Source organism: Staurois parvus, unplaced genomic scaffold, assembly GCF_062004578.1.
Source record: "Staurois parvus isolate SC_StPar_1 unplaced genomic scaffold, SC_StPar_1.0 ptg000242l, whole genome shotgun sequence".
Classification (NCBI taxonomy): domain Eukaryota; kingdom Metazoa; phylum Chordata; class Amphibia; order Anura; family Ranidae; genus Staurois; species Staurois parvus.
Genome location: NW_028318038.1, coordinates 2,539,136 through 2,553,292, shown reverse-complemented (window position 1 = coordinate 2,553,292; position 14,157 = coordinate 2,539,136). Strand labels below are relative to the sequence as shown.

At 42.6% G+C, this 14,157-nt stretch overlaps 1 protein-coding gene across 4 annotated transcripts in view; it reads left to right on the top strand.

The window, feature by feature from the left end:
- Nucleotides 1-14,157, top strand: part of LOC149459968 (mitochondrial ornithine transporter 1-like) — a 45,185-nt gene that overhangs the window by 12,969 nt on the left and 18,059 nt on the right. For 2 of the 4 annotated variants that reach the window (XM_089680347.1, XM_089680351.1), the window contains exon 2: nt 9,157-9,253. In XM_089680347.1, coding sequence (XP_089536473.1) covers nt 9,199-9,253 — 55 coding nt within the window. In that variant the 5' untranslated portion in view covers nt 9,157-9,198. Of the gene's footprint in view, nt 1-4,834; nt 4,964-8,379; nt 8,530-9,156; nt 9,254-14,157 lie in introns of those variants that run through there. The other 2 variants (XM_089680348.1, XM_089680350.1) reach the window with 2 other exon arrangements.

Genomic DNA, 14,157 nt, shown 5'->3' with positions numbered 1-14,157 from the left:
GATTGGCTGTCAGTACTTCAGGATTGATCAATTTTCAGATATATCCCATAGTTTGTGAACTCTATAACTTTCCTACGGACTAAATAATAAATAGTGATTTGGGTTATTTTCACCAAAGAAATGTAGCAGAATACATCTCGGCCTAAATTTATGAAGAACAATTATTTAAACAAATTTTTTTTAACAGAGACGAAGAAAAAATGTGTTTTTTTTTCAAACTTTTTGGTCTTTTTTTGTTAATTTAGCAAGAAATAAAAAACCCCAACGGTGATTAAATACCACCAAAAGAAAGCTCTAGTTGTGTGAACATGAATGATAAAATTTTAGTTTGGGTAAAACGTTGCATGACCGCATAATTGTCATTCAAAATGTGAGCGCTGAAACCTGAAAATTGGCCTGGGCAGAAAGGGGGCAAAAGTGCCCTGTATGGAAGTGGTTATTAAACTGCATAAGGGGTTCATTACTGGTAGAGCGCTTAGGATGTGGAATTCCCTTCCACACTTGGTGGTGTCAGAGGGAAGTATAGATAAATTTAAAAAAACCTCCAGATATATTTCTTAACAAGAATATACAGGGATATGGAAAGTGGTAGTGACAAAAACACTTTTTAAAGTTGCATTAAATTATTATCTGTTCATACTTAAAATGAATTAGTGTTAAAGAGGCAAAACACATATTTTATAATCTACTTTATTAAATGTGCTAAGATGAAACTGCACTGCTCCACTGTCCTCTGAATGTGTGAGATGAGTAATTAGCTTCTTTACACCAGCAGCATGACCAAGCCAGCAGCATGACCAATGATCTCTGTAGCTACCTGTAAGGGTGCATTGTGACCACCTCTGTAAGGGTTTTATTCTTCTAATTGGCTATGAATGTATAAAGCATTTTTCCTATTGCCCTCAAATGAGCTGATTTCAGTAGGGGTTCCCCTGAGACCTGGGTATTGTTTTAGGGTTTCTCTGAGGTGAGAAGGTTGAGGAAGGCTAGTTTGATAATGACCTTATTGCTGTCTAATGTGTATTTAAATAAAATGTAAGATTGATTTTAGCTTTGGTTGTGACATTCAGGTTACCTAGGTGTGAACTCTCAAACAGTTGCAAGCAGACGATTCACTTGTCCAATGCAAATGTTTTCATTTTGGATGCAATCATTTACTGAAGAACGTCATTCAGTCGTATTAGTTATATTGAATCGATTTGTTTTTGGGAATTGTTTCATTATATTCGACATTCATTTCGTATATTTGTTGGTCCAAGTGGATTCAAAAAATTTGACAGTTTTTTTCAAAAGATTGCTATGTATTAGTTTTTAAACTCAACCAACTATTCAGGACACAATGGAATAAATAATGCAAAATTCTGCAGCCCTGAATTTTTCAAACCTTAGACTGTGGAACTGAACTGACTGTGACAATTACAAATTCAATTTAAATTTAAATTATCGAATTTAATTTATTTCCCCACAGGCCCAAACTGCTAATCATGTGACGCAATCTGAATGAAACTAATGCATTTTGTTATAACTATTTTTGGATTCGTATACATTTGTTACTATGTCCATTCAAAGATCCGTATGCATTCCAATCTCCAAAAATCACATTTTGGGATGAAAATCGATTCATATTGAAAAGCACATGTCTTATTTTTACTTACAGTCCCTCAGCACGTCATGAGTCAGGTGAAAATTCATGGGCACAGAGCATAGGTAATCAGGGTGAGCAGGGGCAAATTTCCCACTGTCCATCATTACATGTGAGACGTGTTCTGTGTGTCAGCCATTTTACCTCTGGGCCTTGCACCACTCTGGCATCCAGCAAGGAGCACAGACAATTTTCACCCACAGAAGAACCCAAGTAGTCTTAAAACAAGCTGCTGCTTAGTAATTATCAAACGTTTATTTTTGCGATTACAAAAAAAAAGTTTAGTGTACACCCAAGCCCATAAAAATGTTGAAAACAAATCCACTTGTACTGGTGTATGGCAGCCAGTTCATTACATTTTCCAATTTTGCTCCTGTTCTAACTCCCAGAACGGGAAAGGATTTGCAGCTTTTATCTTCATTATTTATTGAATCCTATTGTTCACAAGCTTGCTTGAAAATCAATCAACAGACAAAAAGTTTAATAAAAGAAGCTTTTTTAATGAAAACAGTTGAAGTACTGTATAAATAGAAAAGATATTTTAGGTCCTTTATGTATGCAGAATTTGATAACGTGCTCAGATTGTAACAGCACACTGCTTGACCTATCTAATTCATTTAATCATTAAAAGAGAAAACGGTAGGCTCTCCTATGACCCAGTTTCATGGGACCTATAATGTTTTTTTCTTTTACACCTGGAACATTACATTTCACCTTACTAATATCCTTGGATTCCAAGTTGTTTTTTTTTTAGTACCCTTGGCTAATTGGAGCAAATTTGCAAAAAAACTTAGTGGTGGTTGTAAAGGCAGAATGTTTTTAACCTTCGTGCATCCTATGCAGCTTCCTCCTCAGCCTCCCCTAATACTCTCCTGAGCCACCTCTCAATCTAGTGATGTGCACGAGAGCTGAGGCTTTCTCAACTCCCTCACATCTCATTGGATCCCACCGCTTTTAATAGCAGCCAGTGAGAAGGGAGCAGGGGGCAGAGTTGAGCCACGCTTTGTGAGTCTTATGGATACACAGAGGCGGCTCGGGAGCGATTGTTTGATTGCTCCTGTGGACAGGTGTCTTTTATACAGGTAACAAAATGAGATTAGCAGCACTCCCTTTAAGAGACTGCTTCTAATCTCAGCTTGTTACCTGTATGAAAGACACCTGGTAGCCAGAAATCCTGCTGAATGATAGGGGATTAAATACTTATTTCCCTCATGAACATGAAAATCAGTTCATAATTTGTTAGACATGCATTTCTTTTGAATTTTTTTGTTACTATTCTGTCTCTCAGTGTTACAATACACCTACCAGTCGATTTTTAGACTGATGATTTCTTTGTGAGTGGGCAAACATTCAAAATCAGCAGGGGATCAAATATTTATTTCCTTCACTGTATATGTTGTTTTTATTTCAACCATAGTTCCTCTTTAGGGGCAGTTATAGTGGTTTTGACCAACTTTATATTAGTTGCCTTTTTACAGGTTCTAAACTATTGTTTTGCATCTTTTTTACTATATACAGTATATCAGCCATTCTCAACCTTTTTAATCATTCTCAAACTTTTTTAAAATAAATTTCAGGTCTCAGGGAAAACCTCTATAGTAATTACTTTACTATCTACAGCACCCAGTACATGACATTAAACAAATAAAAGTGGTCAGTGGAGAAGGACCCCATTCCACTTCAATGGGCAGAATGACCCTTACATTGATGGACAGTGGGCATACTGTCTCCCTTACAGATAGCTAAAAAGATCATAGGTGTCTATTGTTACCTATTAGAAACTGGGCAGAAATTGCTCATTGTTCAAAGAACCCCTTGCAACCTATGGGCCCCTGGTTGAGACAGGCTGATCTATATGCACCAATGTTTTACAAATAAACAATTAAAACATGGCAAAAAATTCCAAAAGCGCTGTGACATAGCAGGTGCTACTAGCTTTGAGGCTTCATTTCTCTAAATTAAACTTTAGACTGAACCATCCAGTAAGGGATGAGACACTGCCAATGAGTCTCATACTTGTTCCTGGAAATGTTCTGTAAACCTCAGACATGAAATATGAACAAAGCATAGCCCTCTATAGTGTGTACTTGTCTCAATTAAGCACACTAAATGTTATTTCTGTCTGCTGCTTCATTCCTCTGCTATCACCATGAGTCACTTCTGACAAGTTTTTCTGACACCAAGAGAAAAATGGTGACAGGGAGGTCACAGCCTGTGATTGACAGCCTCAGCTCTGTTTCTGTGTTCTGTATAAAGGGGGGGTGTCCCTTCCCTCCAATCAGCTCTTAGAGCTCTCCTCACTGAGCTCTGTATAGTGTAATTTCAGCTCTCTTCCACCTTTTTTTTTCTGGAAGCTCTGACAAGCGTTATACATTCTGGACTTTGAATAGGTGTTGAGAAGAGAAGACTGCAGATAAACAGGTACAACTTATGTAGAAAGATTTGTTTCATCTCTCTGTATCACCTGAGGCCAGCACTACACTGGGTATATGTAAGGGTCTACAGCCACTTTAAACTACTGAGGTCAGTAAACACAGGCTTTTTCATCAAATAAGAATTATTAATATTATTATTATTATTATACAGTATTTATATAGCGCCAAAGGGTTTGCTCAGCTCTGTACATTAGCAAGGGGGACAGAACATGAGACAATGCAGTACAATACAATACATGAGGGGTTTGAGGGCCCTGCTCTTTCGAGCTTTCAATCTAGGAGGGAGGGGAAGTGGTACAGGAGGAAGTGGCTGTGGGGGATGGAGTGGTAGGAGGAGTGGAGGAGATCGGTTGTTAGGTGAGGGTAGGGTAGGCTTCCCTGAAGAGATTGGTTTTCAGGGTGCGCCTGAAGGTGAGGAGGGTAGGTGACAGTCTGATGGATTGGGGTAGGGAGTTCCAGAGGATGGAGGAAGTCCTGGAGAAGTCCTGCAGTCGGGCGTGGGAGGAGGAGACCAGGGAGCTGGAGAGTAGAATTCATTCTACAAAAGGAAGTATTATGATATATACCTGTATATATATATATATATATATATATATATATATCCCTGAATATAATAAATAAAGCAACTCGCTGTGCACTCTTTTTTTTAAATGTGTTTTTACAATTCTCAGTACATTCAGAGATCATGTCCTGATTCACCTCAGAACTCCGTTTTTTTATAGCAGAACATGTGATGAATTGTGAAAGGGTCACAATGGAATATGTAAACAGACAGAGGGGAAAGTGTCATTTTAGTGACAGGGATTAGAAGACAGCTCAAACAAATAGAAAGTACATCTCCATATGCCATTTCCAGTCACACAGACCTGACAGGAAACATAACACGGTGAGTCTGTTACATACTTCTCTCATATATATGATTCCCTTCATACAGCCTTCTTTTAAATCCTTTACATTGATTACCTTATTATATATCCTGAATGTATATATTATTTCTCTTTTCACTGCTTTTATCATACATCAAAAAGAAATGTTGGCTAAAAAGATTACCTAAATTAGCCTTTCACAACTTTTTCCCCCAGAGGGGAATCATTTTCAAGGTCTCGAGGACCCTGCTTAAAACAATTCTTCAGAGGTTCATGGGAACAATGCTCCTGGCATTGGTGGTCAGTCAGAAAAAAGCATCTTACATTGGTGGTCTGTGGGAAAAATGACCCTTAAGCTGGACATACCTGTACATGGATCGAAATTTTGCTGGTTCACCTGGGACTTGCCAAATGTTGATCATGTATGGGCAGGCTGGTTGTACACAAGTCAATCTATTGATCGACTTGTGTACAACCAGCCTGTTGGATAATTTTCTCTTGATCAGCACTGCTGGCTATAGCCAAGGGAGCTGATCATTGTAATCTGATCCCCCCTATGAATGCTGGTTAAATCAGAAAAAATGACTTGTGTATGGCTAGCCTCACATTGGTCAGTAGAAAGAATGTCCCTTACATTGGTGGTCAGTGACAGAGCTGCTGTTAGAAACCACGGGCCCCATACAACAAACCTGACAGGCCCCCCCCAAAAAAAAAACAGTTTACTATACTTCAGTTTTGAATGAACACAGTGAATAATCGTTACCGATCACTCGTTGTGTTCATCATCCTGAAGGATCCTATTGTGTACTTGCAGTTACCAGTGGGAAGGAGGAGGGAACCAAGGAGCACTACGGGGGTGGGCACACACAGAGGGGCCTGGGCAACAGGGAGCAATCACTGTAATCGATCCTCTGTATGGCTCTCTCTGCAGCAGCTGAATGCCAGCGGGAGGGAGAGGAGAAAAAGCCAGTCTTCAGCTGCTTCAGAGAGAACCAGACAGGGGATCGGTTCCAGCAATTGCCCCCCCAACCATGCTGATCACCTTCCCCCCTGCTAGCCTGGGCCCCATACAGGAGGACTGGTGGTACCCCCTTATCTACGGCCCTGGTCAGTGGGAAGAATGCACCTTACATTGGTGGTCAGTGGGAAGAATGCACCTTACATTGGTGGTCTGTGGGAAGAATGTCCCTTACATTGGTGGTCTGTGAGAAGAATGAAAACCTACCAGTGGTGGTCCAAATGTGGCCACTACAGACAGCTAAAAAGATCGTTGGTGCCATGCTGCTAGCTCTGGCAAGTGGCACTGACCATGGAAATATGCAGGCACCATCAGATGGAAGATCAGTCAGTCAAAGCTCAAGGAACCCCTGACAACCTCTGGAGGAACCTGGCCTAGATGTTAGCTGCAGTAGCTGAAAAAAGCAAAAACCTGTTGAATCATTAAAAAAAAAACTAAAATCTATATTTCTTTAATGTTTGGTCACTAAAAAATCCTTTCGTAATCAGGACAAAATAATTTATATATAACTTGTAATGATAAGATACTACAGGAATGCAGATAACGAAAAACTGCCAGAGGTTTCATTTCTGGTTTTTATCATTATTTATGAAGAATCAAACTTTATGATCACATTTGCTGAATAAAATTATTCAGATGATTAATCAAACGATCCCCACTAAGCTTCTTTCTTGGATGCATTTTATCTAAAATTAGGCTGGCTCATAAAGTTTGTTTCCTTGTGTAACATGTGCTTGTGTTACTGCAATCAACAAAGCTTCTTCATTCTATTCAATGCAGGAGCGGACTGACCATTCAAGCACTTGGGCACTGCCCGAGGGCCCGAGGTCAGTAGGGGGCCCCATGAAATGTCCCTGGTACCTTTTATAGGCTTTTTTGGGTGTGCTTTGATTGTGGGCAAGGACACAGGGGCCCTATGATCCCCTATTGCCTGGTGGCCCCATGATTTGTCAGTCCGCCCCTGATTCAATGTTTTCATATCAAACACAAAAAAAGCTTTAAAAACCCTTTTTAGTACAGTGGGTATGTGTTGGCATCTGTTCCAGATTTGTATTGCTGCCAGGATCTCAATTTGGTGGTTCTCCCCTTCTTCCTTTTTCAATGACATTGGTCATTGAGACACGCAGGGAATGGAAATCTTTCCAGCAGGGACCCAGTTAAAAAAAGCAACCCTTTTCCTACCCATTTTTTTCCTTTTTAAGGTACTTGATTTTATTAGATCTACTAAAGAATCATCAGTAAAATCTGTTGCTATAAGATATGATATAGGCCACATGACGTGTTCAGTCACCTGGACTGACATCTGACTCACCATATGCCGGAGCCAGTTGTATTTCACAACGACCTTAGTTACACTGTTTCACAAAGCTCATATAATTAGAATGACTGGCAGGTGATTCTTTTCTCAGCCCGTACGATCAGTCACCAGTAACCAGAAATCAAAGATAAGGGTGGCAAAAAATGTTTTGTAAATTGAAGGACTCCTTACAGAATAAAACATTTTGTTGGTGCTATTGTTAAATGTCATTTGTATTGACAGTGTTCTGCTTTTGAAGTCATGGCGCAATGACATTTACCATGCAGATCAGGTGTCAGAGAGGGGCCAGGCATGGCTGCTTTTATTAGAGGATTCCCACAGTTAATATTCTTTAAGAATGGTTTTCTTACTGATATACTGATCCCTGCCTCCAATATTGTACTTGGTACTGTACCTGAGCTATATATACAGTTGCAAGAAAAAGTATGTGAACCCCTTGGGATTACGGTGAGTTTTGCATGAATTGGGCATAAAATGTGCTCTGAACGTCATCTAAGTCACAGGGCAGGACAGATGTCTGCAACACATCCAATATCATCACACTGATTGGAGTCAAGGTTGGCTCACTCCTGGCTCCAATTAGCTCTGGGAGAAGTCATTAAGCTAGGGCCTCACATACTTTTTCCTCCCTGCACTGTGAATGTTTACATGTTATGTGCAATTAAACCATGGCAACATCTAATGTTTGTGTAGTATTATGTTCAGCAGACTGTGTTCTTCTATTGTTGTGACTTAGATGACGTTCAGAGCACATTTTATGCCCAATTCATGCAAAACTCCACGTAATCCCAAGGGGTTCACGTACTTTTTCTTGCAACTATAAACAAGCACCTTCGGGTACAGTACCTCTTTGGCCACATGGCACAAAAAATTTGTATGACTCAACCCATTAAATTATTGAGGAATAAAGACCATATTTTTGGATCTGCACTAAATGCCATGATAAGTTAAAGTGTAACTTTAGTCAAAATCTAATTAAGGCTGAACCTGCTCCTAACCCCATTGTAAGCTCATTTTATCTACCCTGTAAAAGAAAAGATGCTTATACTTACCTATTCTGAAGACAATCTGGTCTGGTTACAGGATCAGCTCCCAGGACCAGCTTAAGTGTAGAGGAGGGCAACGGATGCCTCATAGTAAGCCTACGGTGATGTCATCTCCCAGGCATTTGCAGCTGTTGGCAGTGTTCTCTCTTTACTGATCCTGCTGCTGGAGAGATCATGTGGCCGAAAGCAGTGGATTCAGAATAGGTAAATATGAGCATCTTTCCTTTTAGGGGGTAGATAGAATAGGCTTAGAATAGGGGTGCGAGTAGGTTTCGCCTTAGATTTTGACTGAACTTACATTTTAATATCTGCTCTTTAGGAGTAAAAGTAATACACAGGCTGCAATGTTTACTTCCTTTTCAATTGCTAGATTTCTGGCTTTCATGGTGATCTAGTGGCTTCAAAACTGCTTGGGGCATTGACCACGACCAGTTATGCTAAATTAAGTTAGACATGGAAATACCTTCTGTTTTAAGAAGGCACTACTGATTTTGTGGAGGGTGCAGGGGCGGACTGACCATTTGGAAACTTGGGCACTGCCCGAGGTCCCGGGGTCAGTAGGGGGCCCCATAAGATGCCCCTGGTACCTTTTTCATAGGCTTTTTTGAGTTTGGGCAAGGAGACAGGGTCCCCATGATCCCCTATTGCCCGGGGGCCCCATGAGTTGTCAGTCCGCCCCTGGGAGGGTGTTTTTGTTCCATTTGGCACACCTCACCTTAACTTGCCTGGTTACATTTTTACTGAAAAATGAATAAAATTTCAAGTACACTATAAAATATACTGTACTTTCACTGTATAATCAGTATGTGCTAAATCTATTTTATTCTTCAGATCTATATGTTACCCTTCTTGTGACGGCCTTATTTATGAAACATGAAGACAAACAACACAATTCAAGCAGCCATAGATCTGACGGCTGGTGCTATAGGTAATGATTGCTTATTGCTGCCACAATATTACTTGCCAATTTCAGTTGGTCTTTACATTTCTATGGAACATTTAGTCATAGGTATGACAGCAAGACTGGAAAAGAAGTAGGCATGTTAGTCAATGCAACCAATCATATTCTAGCTGTATATTTTGAACTGCCTATTATATTCACAAATTCATAAGCTTTTCCTTTCTTTAACAACCTTTTTCTATCATGTAGAACATAATGGGTGGTCTAGTTTGGTGTATCTATAATCCCTAAATATTGTAGCCATGTATAACAAAATTACCTAGTTGACAATTGTTGTAGGGAGAAATTTGCAGAATAGTTTACCCTGTATTAATATTCGTTTCCACACTTGCCCCTTCCCCATCATGGGGAAGCAACATCAAAACACACATAAACATGAGATGGCAATCGAAAGATGAGATCATAAATACACATGCATGTATCAACTGAGCATGCATGTTTATGCAATGAGAAGACACCCCAGCACTGGTTTATCCAGTGCCAAGTTGTCAGGGTATCCCTAGTAGTATCCAGGTCACAGTATACCTAGTAGTAAGTCACATTTGGCTGGGTTTGTTTTGTAACGTTAATGACGTTTCACTGCAGATGCAATCCACTTCTTCAGTTCTAATGAATGTCAGGAACATATGCCAACATTCACAGCCACACAGGTAACGCAATCACAATTTTTTGAATCGCCATGGAAGATGTTGATTATCCAAGAATAGGATGGAAAGTGTCTACATTTGTGGAAACACTTTGTTCTAATAACATAATCCAATAGCACAGAGTAAGGAGATCTTCAACAATCCTTCAAATTACATGGCTAAAGGAGTGACTTGCCAAATCTTTGGGGAAGAAATGATAAAACAGCATTATGTATGTAGTGACGGATGGTGTCGAAGGCCCCACATATAATGCTATGAAACAGACCCACTGCACCACTGATACTTTCAAACAGAAAGCTGATAAAATTAAACTACCTGCTAAAATCCTAAAATCCATGGCTGACAGATTAAATTCATCTAGCCTAACATACTGAGGGCAAGAGTAGACAGATAGAAAGACAAGCCAACAACTACAAAATGTTGCTACTCCGGACCAGCAATAACAGCAGAAAAGGGGAGTAAACCTGGAGGAGAAAGGATGGAGAAACATCCCAGAGAAATATGGACATGATGGTAAAAAAAGCTTTCAGACAGGGATCTAACTCAACAAAATAAAGAAGTGATTGCCAGAGGATCTTTTATCAATAATAACCATTTATCAGGGAAAGAAACTGAACAACTCTGCCTGTGAGTCTAAGATGTCCTATGCAGCTCCAAAGCACCCTTTTCCAAACTGACCCTACTAGAGAGGAGTGCTCTTACATCATTTAGTTGTGCTGAATATATCTGATTCTGATTCTAAGGAAAAGGGATATTCTTTCAAGAACAGTGAGGTGCTCTTTTTGTACAGAGAGGACAACATGCTTGAAAGAGGCTATCTATGTCAATCTGGAACAACCATTTTTATGTAGCAGGGGTCTTCAAATTTTCAAAGCAAAGGGCCATTTTACTGTCCTTCGAACTTTAGAGCGGCTGAACTGTGGCCAAAGTAGAAAATGTCCAGGCATCAGTGGAAGTAAAAAATCCTCAAGCTTGGGGATCAGTCTGAGTAAAACATTGGTATTAGTTGGATGAATAGTGCCCCATTATTAGTATCGGTTGGATAAATAATGCCCCATCACTGGTATTAGTTGGAGCAATAGTGCCCCATCATTGGTATTAGTTGGAGGAATAGTGCTTCATCATTAGTATTACTTGAAGCAATAGTGCTTCATTGTAGGTATTACTTGTAGGAATAGTGCTTCATCATTGGTATTAGTTGAAGGAATAGTGTCCCATCATTGGTGTAGGTTGGAGGAATATTATCTCATCATTGATATTAACTAAAGAAATAGTGCCCCATCATTGATATTCCATGGAGGAACAGTGTCCCATCAATGGTATTATTTGAAAGGATAGTGCTTCATTGTTAATTAGAGATGAGCGAAGTATTCAAAAATTAGATTCGGCGAATTCGAGGAATAAATTCGATTCGATGCGAATATATTCGCTGTGAATTTAACTTATAAAAGGGTGTTTCTAGGCTTCAGAGAGCCTTTATATTAGTGCAGAACACTGTACCTTTAATTTAAATGCCCTTGGAGTCTGCTGGGGAAGAGAAATAATACTGTCAGTCAGTATGACATGCAGATGAGTGCCGTCGATCTTAGAATCACCGCACACTTCACTCATTTGGGCAGTCACGGGGCCACAGTGTGGCGGTGGAGGCAGCAGCAATGGGAGGCCATACAGCACCCTATGACAAAAAATGGAACCCACCAGCAGTGTGAGGAGACCTGAAAGTGGCACATGGCAGAGTGTGGCGATGGAGACAGCAGCAATGGGAGGCCGTACAGGGACCCATGAGAGACTCTGGACCTGGCAGCAGCATGAGGAGGCGGTACGGGGGCCCATGGCAGATTACGGGCCTGGCAGCAGCAATAGGAGGCCCGTAATCTGCCAGCACCCTATGACAAAATGGAACACACCAGCAGTGTGAGGAGACCTGAAAGTGGCACATGGCAGAGTGTGGCGATGGAGACAGCAGCAATGGGAGGCCGTACAGGGACCCATGAGACACTCTGGACCTGGCAGCAGCATGAGGAGGCGGTACAGGGGCCCATGGCAGATTACGGGCCTGGCAGCAGCAATGGGAGGCCCGTAATCTGCCAGCACCCTATGACAAAATGGACAGCACCAGCAGTGTGAGGAGACCTGAAAGTGGCACATGTTTGGGGCATGATTCATGGCGGATTTAGTCAGTTGTGTCAGGAACTGGTGGTTTGAAATCCAGACTAATCCACGCCTGATTCATTTTCACAAACGTGAGTCTCTCCACACTTTGGGTGGACAGTCGTGTCCTCCGCGGAGTTACAATACCTTCTGCCGCACTAAACACGCGCTCCGATGCCACGCTACTGGCCGGGCATGACAGCCTTTCAAGGGCAAATTCAGCTAGTTGGGGCCAAAGGTCAAGTTTCGTTGCCCAGTAGTCAAGGGGATTGTCTACCTCGGTTGGCAGGGTGCTGTCCAAGTAGGCCCAAGCCTGTTGTTTGAGGTCCTGCTCCAGGTCCACCTGATGCTGCTGCTGCTGCGGCTGGTTAGTAGTTTCCTCACTGCGCTGGTGAAGAAAGCTACTCATCATTGACTGCAGACTGAGGCAGCCGCTGCTGGTGGAGCTGCCACTGCTCCTACCACCCCACCCCTCCCCTGCTGCCATGGCAGCGGAACGTGAGCGCACAGGGCCCACAGTGTCTGAGGATGGACGTTGGCGCAGAAAGGCAGAGACCAACTGACTACATAGGTGGTTTTTATAGTACGTTATTTTGGCCTCCCTCTCAGCAGGTGTGAAAAAGGCCACCATTTTTGAACGGTAGCGAGGGTCCAACAAGGTGGACAGCCAAAAGTCATCCCTCTGTCTGATGGTTATTATTCGGCTGTCGCTACGCAAGCAACCGAGCATGCTATGGGCCATTTGTGCCAAGGAATGCGAGGGACTCCCTGCCTCCATCTCCACAGCATACTGCCACGGTGCGTCTGGGTCCTCTGTCTCCTCCTCCTCCTCCTCTACCAGATGCTCCTGCTCCTCCACTCCTGTCCGCTGAGTGGAAAAACCACCCATTTCACTCAATAATTCCTGAGCACAAATGTCCTCCTCTACCTCCTCCTCTTCTTCCTGTCCTGCCCCCACAGGGGTCATGTGGCGTTGAGATCTGTGCGCCACGTCTACCGCACCCTGACCAGCCATTGTTAACAGCATTTGTTCCAGGACGTGCAACAGAGGAATAACGTCGTACATCCCATAGTCCTGCCGACTCACGAATAGCGTGGCCTCCTCAAAGGGCCTCAGCAAGCGGCAGGTGTCACGCATGAGCTGCCAATGGCTGACATCGAAGTTACACAGGGGAGTACCTTTATCCGCTTGTAACATCAGGATATCGGTGATGGCCTTTCGCTGTTCGTAAAGGCGGTCTAACATGTGTAGGGTTGAATTCCACCTTGTTGCAACGTCGCAGATCAGGCGATGCTGTGGAATTCCGTTCTGCCGCTGCAGCTCAAGGAGGGTGTGCTTTGCGGTGTAGGAATGGCTGAAATGCATGCAAAGTTTACGTGACATTTTAAGGATGTCTTGCAGTGGGATGGTGGATTTTAGGAACCGCTTGACAACCAAATTGAACACGTGAGCCATGCATGGCGCATGGCACAACCTTCCTTGACGCAGAGCAGACACCATGTTCTTTCCGTTGTCGGTCAACATGGTTCCGATTTTCAGTTTGCGCGGAGACAGCCATCTGTCGATTTCTCTGTTCATTACACTCAGAAGTTCCTCCCCTGTGTGACTACGTTCGCCAAGGCATACCAGGTGCAGCACAGCGTGACACCGTTGCGCCCTGCACATGTGATATGCCGGTCGGGTAATGGGACTTGGCACGGGGGTGGCGGCTGAGGACACGGCGGAAGAAGAGGTGGTAGAGGCGGACATCTTTTGTGGACCAAGGACGTGCAAACGTGGAGGCAAAAGCGGCGTGACCTGTCCAAGTTGCTGGTGCGGCTGTGCCGGCACCACGTTCACCCAGTGGGCCGTAAATGACATGTACTGTCCCTGACCGTAGTTACAGCTCCACACGTCGGCGCTGCCGTGCACTTTGGCAGAGACCGACATGCTCAAAGACTGGCCCACCATCTCTTCTACATGTGAATGCAGGGCTGGCACTGCCTTTTTGGCGAAGAAATGCCGGCTTGGCACTCTCCACCGCGGCGCGGCACAAGCCATCATTTCTCGGAAAGGTGCTGAGTCCACCACTT